This window comes from Etheostoma cragini, chromosome 5, assembly GCF_013103735.1.
Source record: "Etheostoma cragini isolate CJK2018 chromosome 5, CSU_Ecrag_1.0, whole genome shotgun sequence".
NCBI classification, from domain to species: Eukaryota; Metazoa; Chordata; class Actinopteri; order Perciformes; family Percidae; genus Etheostoma; species Etheostoma cragini.
The window spans coordinates 6,818,008-6,830,732 of record NC_048411.1 but is presented as its reverse complement, the minus strand read 5'-3'; the positions used below and the strand labels follow the sequence as shown (position 1 = coordinate 6,830,732).

The 12,725-nt window shown below is 39.3% G+C and overlaps 1 protein-coding gene across 1 annotated transcript in view; it reads left to right on the top strand.

Moving 5' to 3' along the window:
* unc5db (unc-5 netrin receptor Db) overlaps positions 1–12,725 on the top strand; it is a 156,839-nt gene that overhangs the window by 14,788 nt on the left and 129,326 nt on the right. The window contains 1 exon segment of the mRNA XM_034872213.1: positions 1,770–1,873. Within this exon segment, the coding sequence (XP_034728104.1) occupies positions 1,770–1,873 (104 nt within the window).

Sequence of the window (12,725 nt, the reverse complement as noted above, 5' to 3'; positions counted from 1 at the left end):
AACCTTTAGGGAACGTTCCCACAACCAAAAACGAACGTTCCCAGAACGTTCTGGGAACCAGAAATTGTTAGCTGGGTAAGCGCCCTCCATACTACTATGTTCTAACGTTAGCGCCCTCCATACTACTATGTGCTAACGTTAGCGCCATCAAGCCTCAATGATTTGCTGTGAATTAATGCACAATGCTGAATCTGTTGAATTGTCTTAGTCGTGCGTCAAATGCAACGTACAGTAGATGTATTCCCATCCATTTAGAGTGAATATGGTATTGATGACGTAAACAATAATAACGATAACACCAGTGACATGATGTGAAAGTTGAGAACTAGATTAGGACTGGATTAAACCTGATTCTGGTGTCCAACTTGGCCCCAGGTGTGTCTGTTAAAACACAGACTGAAACAACTTCTCTCTCTAGCTAAGTTTCCATCCACTTGTCAATTGAATTACAGAATCTGAAGTTCGGTAAAAAAAAAGAAAAACTTATGCGAATAAAGCTGGTGAAACTGTTGATGCTTCATTAAGATCAACGTGCAAACTAGGTGAAGACCACTCCAAAACCACTAGCTAACTTACTTTAAATGTGAAGAACTATAGACCAATAACAGGCTTAAGTGAACAGTGAGTTGACAACATGAGTTATACGACTTACAGTTCTCAAAGAGGAACACACAATCTCAGCTGATTATCCTCCGGACAACTTGTCTCTTTTTCATTTCTCTCACTTTTTTCTCCGAGTGGCGCGCGCACCCGCTCGCGTTGTATGGCGCGTGTCCGCGCTATTTTCCGACATAACAACCTCTTATACAAAACTAAAGTAACGAGCCAATTTTGCAAAATGTAAGGAGTAGAAAGTACCGATATTTGTGTTAAAATGTAAGGAGTAGAATTAAAAAGTCGCCAAAAAAATTAATAGAAAAGTAAAGTAAAAATATCAAAAGAATCTACTTGAGTACAGTAACGAAGTATTTGTATTTCGTTACTTCCCATCTCTGTAAGGCACATAACCACAGGTTCACGTTAATCTTATAATGGATATTTGTGTTGTGTTATTTAAACAAGCGTTCAATGAAGTAAACACCTCTTGTCCCCCAGTCACTTGAGCAACCTCCAGCCAGCTGACAGCAGAGTCTGTGAGCATGACAGGCCGGGCAGCCAGCAAACGATCCCCGGCAGGCACCAGTTGTTGTGTTTAATATATATAATATTGTGTTGATACAATGATTTATTTTTTTTATTTGTTAAATAATACAGCAGATAAAGAGCTTAACATTTTCCTTAATGGTTCAGCAGTGATGTAATGTAAAATCTTTCTCTGCAAAATCATTGTTTTTTCCTACCTGCCATCTGAACTGGGTTTCTATTATAGAGTTTCCATCCTTCACTTAGATCCCTTATGTGCTGGGAATCTCTCATGACCTTAGCGTACATGACACCCATTCATTATCTATGTTGAAATAACCTATCAAAGATTGGTTAGGAAATGGTTCGAATAGCATCTGTTTGTATTGTATTCACATTAATGTCTGGGATGATCAAAGCAATTTTTGTGCTCTTCTTCTATCCATTGTATCCTCCAAAACCACCTTGTCAACAGATCATGTAGCACAGGGCCATGGGATCCTCTGCATCCTATACTGACTAAAGGGTTTTGAAGGTTGTGGCATGCAGAGCAGAGGGCAGGCTGTTGTGTTAGGGGCTGAAGAGATTGAGGACAAGCTGCCCGTAACAAGTGACACCTGACAGCTGCGTCTTATCTCCCCACACAGACCTGAGGAAAAACTTTGAGCAGGACCCCCAGGGGAAGGAGGTGCCAATCAACATGATGATCGTTCTGCACTGTCGCCCTCCGGAGGGAGTGCCTGTGGCGGAGGTACGGCTGCTGGTACTCGCTCATCCTCTCCTGAAAGAGCAAAGGCTTATACTCCCATTGAGCAGAAAAGATCTGCATCAGAGTGGCCATAGTTATTCTGGGAGTGCAACTCTATGCCAATTATACCTTCAGCTCTGTTTTTTCCACTTTCTTTGACCTTTAAGTGATTGATATAGTGTTGTTATATACCAAATGCATAAACACATTTAGAAGTAAGTGTCCAAAGTGAGGTGAAGAAGATTCATTGGATATGTTTTAATCAAATCTTCTTTAAACTGTAAAGTGGGAAATATAAACACTCACTTTTCAAATTCAGTTTATAGAATCATTAGCTTTGAGGGGTGTTATGAGTTCAGTTCCCACGGTGAGAAACGTGATTAAAGTTGGTCAGGCAACAAAGTGAATGGTCCAGTTACAGCTAGTGGAGTGGTTATAGGGAGCATGTTACTCTTTCTCCTACTGTAGTTTGATCTATCAACAGTTCCTACTTTGTTGGTGAAGACATAAAAGTCATGAAAGGGAATCCTCACTGTGTCTGTCGGTTGCAACATGTAAAAAAATTGTGAATGTGCAATGCATCTAGGGGTGCAATGGATAACAAATTCATAGGTACAGATTGGCTCATGGTTTTAAGTCACGGATTGGATCAATTTTTGGATCAGCACACAAAGGGGGTGGGATTTAAATTATTTATTACAAATATAATTTCTATCACCAATAAATTGTTGTTGAACAAAAAAAACAGATGAGAAAAGGACATTTTATAATATGAAATATATTTCATAATAACTTCAATGCACCACAAGGTTTATCACTTTCAAGTAAATGCAACCTTTAGTTTCGTCCCTTTTTTTCCTTCCAAAAACAGCTGCTAATTTGTGTTTTTTAGCTCATAGCTTTAGCTGCAGACTGTACAGTGAAATACAGTCACACTACGCCGTTTGGCTGTCAGTATTTTGATCTTATTTTAGCCAGTTACTAGCTAACGGTAGGCTAACTTTACCTGCTGCCATGATGTTAGTGTCAACTAGTGTCACGTGTCATGTAGCGATGCTTCTGTTGCCTCTAGGCGTTTAAGTGGCACTAAAATGATGCACTGACATCAACTTTGCTAATCCATTCAATACTGGTCGTTTATACACGAGTGCCAAATTAGCAGCTGATTTTAACATGCGCTGTTCACAAAAGATTGTGTTGCATGTATCTTCTCATGGCAGGTAGCCAATGACAAACGAGTGATTCAGACAAATAACTATCAGTAAGCAGGGTAAGCAGTTGCTTAATGGCCCGGAACAATCAGGGGCCCTCATCACTGGAAGACAATGATTGGCAGCCGGGGCTTATCGCTTATTGCATTTTCATTATTCACGAGAATTCCAGCAGTCCCACGTGCAGCCACTGACCAAGTGTGGCCGGTTGGGAGATGAGGAGGATGAGGAATGCCTGCTTCCTTGAGACGGCCGCCATCTTGCCTCCTTATATATCAAGTTATTTACCCGGCTGCAGCCAATTCGGGTATGAAAGCTTTCCAATAATACTCTCAAGACTATGAACACATCTATTTGCATATTAAATTAAAAACAAGAGAATCACTGTTCCAGTGGTCAGAGCCAAAACCAGAGACGGTAGTCTACGGACATCTGTGTCCTGTCAGCGGGGACAGCAGTGTGTCCAAGCAGCTGAAAGATATAAACATGAAGGGAATTAATGTTTAGGCTTGTTACATGTAATAGCATTGCATTTTATCATCAGTGGAAAGTTACTATACCCAGTAGCGTACCGTGGGCTTATTTATTTTAAAGCCCTTTTTATTTTAAAGCGTTTTATTTGTTTGAAAGCGTTAGTTAGCCAACTATACAGATTCAAATTAATAATACAAAATATTTTGAAAAAAATGATGGGCAATTAGAGTGAATAATGATGAGACTTTGAGATTTATGATGCCGTGTTGAAATTCACAATTTACAGCCGAGCCAGCAATGTTGGGATATCACGTTACAAAAGTAACGCAATTACAAAAATGTATTCCTTTTTGAGGACGCATTACTAATTATTTTTCAGAAATATTATAACTGTTACAATCTCAGTAACGCAAGTTAAAATGCAGTTTAACACTACATTTAGTCCTGTTTTGTTTTTTTAAGAATTCATCAACACCACAAAACTTTTCTTCACAGGAAAAAAAAGCTGTGAGTATTATTTCTTGTTGTTGTATTCAATTCAATTCAGTTTTATTTATGAAGCGCCAAATCACAAGAACAGTTATCTCATTGCGCTTTTCATAAAGGAGCAAGTCTAGACCGTACTCTGTGATGTTATTTACAGAAACCCAACAATTCCCACCAATCACTAGGCGACAGAGGCAAGGAAAAACTAGGCTGGAGCAGCCTACACATTATACACACAGAGGTACAAACAGTAACGACAAAGTTGCCATAGACCGAGCGAATAATGGTATAGATATTCACAGTAATGTTTATGTTAATAATTTTAATGTTAATTATAATAATGATAACAGTAATATAAGGACTAGTAACAATAATTGTAACAGAGGGTGTTTAGCAGGAACATGGAGGCAGCAGGGGAACACAGATTGGTTGATATGGCTGCAGAGACAGATACATTTGTGAGATGGATATTTTCTGGCGTTATTATGCTGCTCCGTCACTGTTACGATGGTCAGAGCCAGAACCAGAGACAGTAAAGACAGTAAAGAAATCTGTGACGCTACGTCAGCGCAGACAGCCGTGTGTCTGAGCTGCTGACAGATAGAAATGTCAGGAATTAATGTTTAGGCTCGCTACATGTAAATACCATTACATTTAATCAGGCGTGGAGAGTAACTATTCATGTAGTGGAATGGCTTTGAATGCAGCCAAAGACGCTTGTCTTTGACTGTGCCAATTTACTGTTCAATATGTTGCAGTTTTACAATGTTTTACAAAGAAAGTGAGCAACTTAAGCTTGACGAACGTTTTGCATCTAGTGTCTATGGGGATTTATTAAGAGAACTGGATACAGGGTTCAGCAAGAAGCCGTGTACATTCCATGGAGCTTGGGTCTTCTGCATTGACTGGCCCATGACGTCACGATGAGCGTGCGCACTAGCAACAGTTTGTTTGTGTGCAACCAGTAGCAACATGCTCATTCATGAGATTCTCTCTTGTGTCTCTTACAAGTATAGCTAGTTTGTTGGTATACATGGCGAACTCATGAACTCACAGTTTCATTGTCTAAAATATTCTCTAACATTAAACATTGTGTTTTCATTGTTTCTGGTCGTTTACATGCTTATCTAGCTAAATAAACAATGGATATATTTAGTTAGTCAACCAAGGAACTGTTATTATTATGTCGTGCTACTAGCTAGCTACAAGCCAGTGCTAGCTACTATCAGAGCTGCCAACTTTTCCAAAAACCTTGGAGTGAGATCTGGGGGGGCGGGGGGGGCAACCCATATTTTGCTGCGCACAAAGCAGTTTCTTTGGTTCTTTCAGCATTATTATCCTTCAGGGTTTAAATTGGGATTTTTTATGTGTGGGGGGGGATGAGGAGCTCTCCCTAGGTGGGTCTTGGGGTATCCCCCCCAGGAACTGTTTTTGAAAAATAATCCATTAAATGGCACTTTCTGGAGAGTTTTGTGCAAGTAAAAAAATTAAGTCTTACATGATATGTGAAAAACTGTAGGGTTAAGAGCCTTTGCATTGTTTTAGTGTCAACAGGTATTAGGGCATTTAGCATTTACATTAATGTTAATCAGTCATCACTTGATTACACATTGTATTACCTTCTTATGATATAAGAACTGACCCAGATAATGTGCCGAACATAATGAGCCACATGAAGAGACAGTGGCATATGTCAGCAAAAGCTGAGAAGATTTGGGTCTGTGATGAACAGGTCCAGGGAGCTGAGAAGATTTGGGTCTGTGGTGAACAGGTTCAGGGAACTGAGAAGATTTGGGTCTGTGGTAAACAGGTCCTGGGAACTGAGAAGATTTGGGTCTGTGGTGAACAGGTCCAGGGGTCCCTGGTGTAGGGACCAGGGACCCAAAGTTAAATTAATGTTGAGGGATCAACTAAGATCAATGAAATTCTAAAGAATGAGAACCACTGATTTACATACATTGTAATCCTTTAACCTTTGTGCTCAGTAATTTGTGGGCCTCAACATCTGTGCCCCACTTACTGTATTTACTTTTTGGGGAAAATAAAGACTATTTGTTCATTTTATGGAACATATGAATGATTTATTTACTAGGGATGAGCGAGTACAGCATTATCTGTATCTGTATCTGTTTACCACATGAATTATCTGTATCTGGATCTGTACTCGGACTGGGCGGGGCCTAAACAGGAAGTGGGCAGATTTAACCCGGAAGTGGGTCGGGTTGTCTTGAAATGGGGGGGGGGGGGGGGGCTTTAACCGGTATGTTATTTTAAGCATGCAATTGATATGGGTTGATCAAAAATTGTTATATTTATTGCTGATTAGAAAACTATTTACATGACACCATCAGCATTGAGTGTCATTGGTGTTGTCGTGGTAAAAAACAAACTATATAGGCCTACAGTATATATCAAGTTTTGCAACAATAAATACAGCAATGTGCTTGCAATCATAAAGTAAAATGTATAACAAGAGTTTTCATACTCAATAATATAACTTTATATTTTAACTTTTAATTTTTCTATGATCAGTGTAATCATTTATTTATTTTTGTTTCTTTTTTATTTTCACACTCACAGACAAACACACTCAATTGTGAGTGTGTGTGTCTCTGAGTGAGTAAGAGATACAGAGAGAGAGAGAGAGAGAGAGAGAGAGAAACGAGAGAGGGGGGCGGTGGGTTGGAATGTGTTTGTGTGTGTATCTTCATTTGTAATATTATTCATTTATACCGCAACTGCCTTTTATTTTTTTTTATAAAACACAGCAAGAAAGTTTCAGACACTCAAAAAACTGGTTAGAGCCAGCAGGCAGTTAAAAAAAAAAAAAAAACTTTGATGGCAGAGATGCAACCCAAGTCGCATTCTACCAAGCACTGTCTGAACCAACCCCACGGTTACTAGAAGTCTCCTGGGGACTAGGTACTAGGTCAAACTGAAGTATAAAACAAACCTGAAGCTGAAGAAACCCTAAATGTTAAGAGGAAAGCCCCGCGGACCTGAGGGGGAGAGCTGTTCACTTCTCTGTGTTCTGAGTGCGTGTGAGCGGAGTTGCACACAGCAACAGAAGGAATCTGTGTGTGTAGGGAGGGGCGCTGGGACTAGCCAATCACAGAATAGTGTAGGGGAGGGTTGCTGGGACTAGCCTATCACAGAATAGTGTAAGGGAGAAGCGCTGTGACTAGCACTGTGACTAGCCTATCACAGAACGGAGACACAGTCAGTGGAGACTTTCATTGAATCCGATTACGGATATTGACTCGCATTACTCGTATGAAACTTGTACTCAGCAAAAGTGCTTTATCCGTACCGGATACTCGTTTCAGCCGAGTATTCGGCTCATCCCTATTATTTACAGTTACATTTAGAGTTGCACAGAGGTTAGAAAGCACAATAGTGGCCCAACGTTGCAGCATCGTAAAAAATATTATAGTATAGCTCAGACGTGTTTCACCAGATTTCTGCTCATGTTTACAACTTTGTGCACATTCAAAATATAATTCCTCCCATCTTTGTTGCCCAAGATTTGGAGAGTTGTAATGTAGTCTGCTGTGCATGTTATTGCTCCGCTGATCTGGTAGTATCTCATGCAGACAGTCGCACAGAAACAGAGGCCCATTCGGGTCTCTGGTCTCTGACAGAGTTTAGAGGTGGCTGTACGCTGCTCTTCATCGGAGGACTACACACGGATGCAACGCGATTGTAACTCGAAAATTCCACCAACAGGGAACGCTCTTGAACCCCCTCACAGTCTCTGAAAGCACATTCTAGTCAATCACAAGTGGCTCAACAGGTAGATCTACAGATAAACTAATCTTTCAGAAATTTGACCTACCGGGGTGACACTTTAGAGAAATTGGGGGTGGGAGTGTGAGCGTGTAGAACCAGTCAAATGTGTGTCTCACGGCCAATGCGTGAGAGTTGGCAGCCATGCTACTATGGTTAGCCTGTAGTTTTGTGAACAGAGCTGCCATTATTAGATCCATGGCTTCATATCTCATCCCCATCAAAGGCTTCCAAGCATACAACTCTACAATGTCTGTAGTAACGTAAGTAGTCATATAGCTTTGTTAGCTGTGTTACCGTTCTCTTAATACATCCATGCTAGCAACCGCTGATGGTACCTACTAGCTGACAGCATCGGCAGTTTGGGAAACGCTAATGACGTTTGTTAGAAAACTAACTTGTGTTTTCTGATTTGATGAGGATGAAGAGAGGCTGGCGTTCCAATGGAGAATAAAAAAAAGATTTAATATAACGTCATGATGAAGATGATATGATAAAGACAATAAGACACAAAACATAATAACACTGCAGCTGACAGCGGACTGCACAATGTTCCCTCTTCAGAGACACATTTACCAGCCCAGTATCATTGTAAATTTCAGAATTATATTCCCTGCACCTGGGGGCGGTTCCTTTTCACCTGTTGTATTTAAACCCATTCTCATTGGTCTACACGGTGATGTGTAGGACATGTCTTGTTGGATTCTTCGTTGTCCAATGAGAAGAACATGTCTCTTAACTCTGTCCCTTTGTGTTCATTTTCGGACACAGATCAAAATGTTCTATCATGTAAATGAAAAACTCACCAAAATACAGTTAATCAAAATTCCATTATCTTAACCTTGTCTAAGACACCAGGGGGTTGGAGACAGAAGGTTACTTTCTGTTGTGAAGAAAAAGGCTTCTTTCTATATGATAAATGCCAGACTTGACCTGATCAACAACTTTTAGAAGATTGTGTTTTTGTTAAGTTGTGGAATGCTAATTAAGGCTATCAGTATTAGATCAATCTGGCTGCAGAATACAGGCCTATATAAAACAGAAATGCATTGTTAACAGAACATTGTTTTAACTTTTTTAAATACAACATGTCACATCCCTGTTTAGTTCGTAAATACAGTACATACATCCCTTGGATGTATCATAAGATAATACCATGGATGTGTTAATAGAACACATGGTGAATTACAACCCTTACAGGACCTTGGGAGAACCGTCATATGAGCGTGCCCAGTGCAGGGTGACATGGGCGGGTGCAGCCCAGCAAGTCTGCTCACATCCATTATGTACGTTCATCATGCATAGTTGAATAACTCTGGATTTGGCTACTAGTGAATGTTAGAATGTTAAAAATGTGACGCTTTAACCAATGACCCTTTAAGTGTGCAGTCTGGTAAGTTGATGTAACCCAAAATAAATTAACCGTGTAGGCTACTTTAAAAAAAAAAGCACTTCCTGTGACGGTTGACAGTATAACTAAATTACTATTAAACAAATTAGGTTGTGTACATTTTCAAATCAGCTGTAAATCAAGTACAATAAATAGTGCACATCCCATTATAAATTACCATTTACTTATCTATTTTATTGCTTTGGTTATTTTATATATTCATATCCATTATAAAAAAATATTATGAATAATCTATGATCTATTAAAGTAGAGACCTTAATGGTCCAGTGGTGAAATTCACAATGTAGCTGCCAAGTCAAACTTCCGCTGTTATTTTGGTGAAAGCAGTTCAAAAGTAAAAAAAAGTAAAAAGTAAAGTCAAATGACGGTAACTAGTAATCTATAATGTATTGTATTTTGGAAGAAACTTGCCCAACACTGTGAGCTATTGATACTCATAATTACAGTGTACTTCTAAGCAATGGACTGGTATTCTTTCTGATATTTGCGGTAACAATTTTGATCTATGTCTTCCCTGCTGTGAGGCTGTAGTGGGAACACTTCCCCACAGCTTGGCTTGGCATGATGCGTCTAAACCTCTAAACCTAGGCCCATTGAAAAACTCTATAAGATACAATATTTAACAGTATTTATCATCAACATCAAGAATGTGTGATTGCTTAAAATGCCTGGTGGCAACTTAGACAGTGTGTCCCAGTAAGATGATTGATGTAATTCCGGCCCCCTAGAATCCAGAGTGGGGATAAAAGTAGTTGAATCTTAGCAGTACAGAACGACGTACCATCTAGTCCTTTGTCAACATAAATGAGCCCAGCCACAAGAGAGGGAAGTGAATAATGTAAAAAGCACAGGGCAGATATCCTCAGCCAAGTCGGTATGAGCACACCCTGTATATAAAACATTGAGGTGGCATCCTTGAGTGTGGTAGTGTGAGCTTTCCAAGCTTTTTGCATCCAATTACTTTTCCCTTTAGTGTAAGTTTTTAAGCAATATTTTACATGTTTTTCTCTTCTCTTTCTTATTTTACTCTGTTAGGTTTAATTGGAGTCCATATCAAAATAAACTGGAAATCAGATTATCAGCACTTTTCCTTTATTTGATACTGGGGTCTAAAAGACTGTAAAAATAATGGACATAGCATCAGTGACACCACTTGTTGTCGCCATCACCAGCTAGAAGTTACCGTTTTTGGAAAAATGGTGTAGCTGGGGGAGATGACACGGGAATGAAAAGCCAGTTCTTGCCCTGGAGCTGAGCTGAACACCAAAGAGGATGTATGGGTTCTTTCCTTAATGTCGTCAGACACTTGGAATAGTAAACTTAACATGTCAGTGGCAAAAAAGAACTTTGAGTGGACGTAAATTGAAGGTGCGTAATTGCTGAAAAACTGCCGCCAACTGTAGCAATCTCACTTAACCCTCTGAACCCTAAGGCCATTTTGACAGTTCATTGTCCGTCTGGATTTGTTTTATAAAAAAGCTTATAAAACATCAACCCTGTTGTCTACAGTCAAGATATGAACATCATTTTTTTTAGGATAAACTGGGTTATTAGAATATTTGGGTTGCAATGAGGTCACTTGAATGTTAAAAATGGTTGTAGGACCTTAAAAACAAATAAATAAATAAAACGGAACATGAATCTTCCAGATATGTATTGCTATCACAGACAGATAAGTAATACATAAGCCATTTTACTCTCTAAAACACTTTGTATATGTCTTGGGAGTCACAATGTGAAGAAATATTCATCATAACTTATACAGATGACAAAATACATACATTTTTTCAAAGAAAGTCCAGACGCTTTTGCCCTCATGACATTTACTTATGCCAATAATCAACATAATAATGTCATATTTATTGATATTACACCCACAGCAAAGTCTAAAACAGTTCTCCTATATGCAAAAATAAACATAATAAACATTATAACTCATTTAAACCACATACTATTTACATTTCTTCAAAAAAGGCCCAAATATATATAATATAATATAAATATACGCCAAATCTCAAACCAGTGAGGCCATTATGCTCTATAAAACGGGAGATATCTGTCTTGTGCACTATAGCATCTTTGATTGCATACTAGACAGTTTGACTGGAAGTATTGGGATCTTTCAGCCTCCATACTCTTTGGATGACGTTGCCTCCCATATATGGGCAAGCTGCTTCCTTTTCTTTCCTAAACACACGAGAGCAGACACGGAGCTACGTGCTAGAGGCATAAATGAGCCAAAACGCGATAAATTATGGACATAAAGTGGATCAATCTTGGATGTAACGGTTTGGATTTAAAGCTCAACGACCCCTAAAAAAGCTGGAAGTTCCAGGCTGGATAGAAAATCCCATGTAGAGGCTAGAAGGACCCGGTGTTCCGGTTTAACGAGAGTCCATGTTAACTGGCGACCGTCACCCAAAAGCGTCTGTTGTTGTCGTAGTGACGACAGCTGTTGAAAACAGGAAGAGAATACGTAGCTGTCCGCTTGAATGCCTTTTTGTTAAGTTGTCATTAAAATGTAAAACATAACAACATGTACATTATCTCTCTGATTTGTCTTTGGAGTGTAGTCTGAAGAAACTTGTCCGTCGCGTTTGGAACGTGACTTGCTGTTAAGGAAAACAGGAACACAGTGTTGCTCTTCCTGTTAATGTCTAGAATACGTTTTATTAAATACACCTTTTCGTCTTCAGAGCCTGTTTGGGTAAACACATGTCACGTAGAAAAGTATTTAGCCCTTTTAAAAGTAGAAAAAAATCAATAATGAGTCACAACTTGGATTCAAACTCGTAGCTGCCGTTGTGAGAAAATATGTAAGACTCAAGGGCCCAACGCAACGCGCTATAGCATCGTATCTGAAACTGTTGAGCATGGTTTCATATCAACTCAAACGTCACACAGCGTCTCTGAAAATGAAGAGGCAGCCAGATCAACTGGTGACCACACCACACTGCGTGCAAATAACTCACAAGTTTTCTTGCTCAGAAATTGTCTTTATGTTGTTTGATTCCCACAAAATACACGCCTTGTATGTTTGTCAACTGTAAGCACGTTCAAATCCACCTGAAACTCAAATGTCCATCTCTGACAAAACAAATAATAAATAAACATGATTTCACATACACGTGTGTGCAGGATGAATAGTACAGTACAGATGCAGAACAGTTAGCATGGACAGCCCTCGGACAGTAGCGCAGGCAGCCATACTTTAAGTCACTAAGTGAGATAAGGGTTATGAATTTCAAAGTTTTTTTTGTAGTTCATTTCAGTCATTTGCAGCTGAGAACTGGAAGGAGTGGTGAACAAAGGAGGTGTTAAGTAGCCTATTACCTCAAGGTTGAAGCTACTAACACAAATAGCCTATATAATTTATATTAATATGAGTTGACCCATGCACGTCAAGTCAAGTAGCTTAAGGCTACAGTGGTCACAACTGGATCTGACTGCCTCCTGTTTTAAAGATATAATGTATGAGATAGCTGAG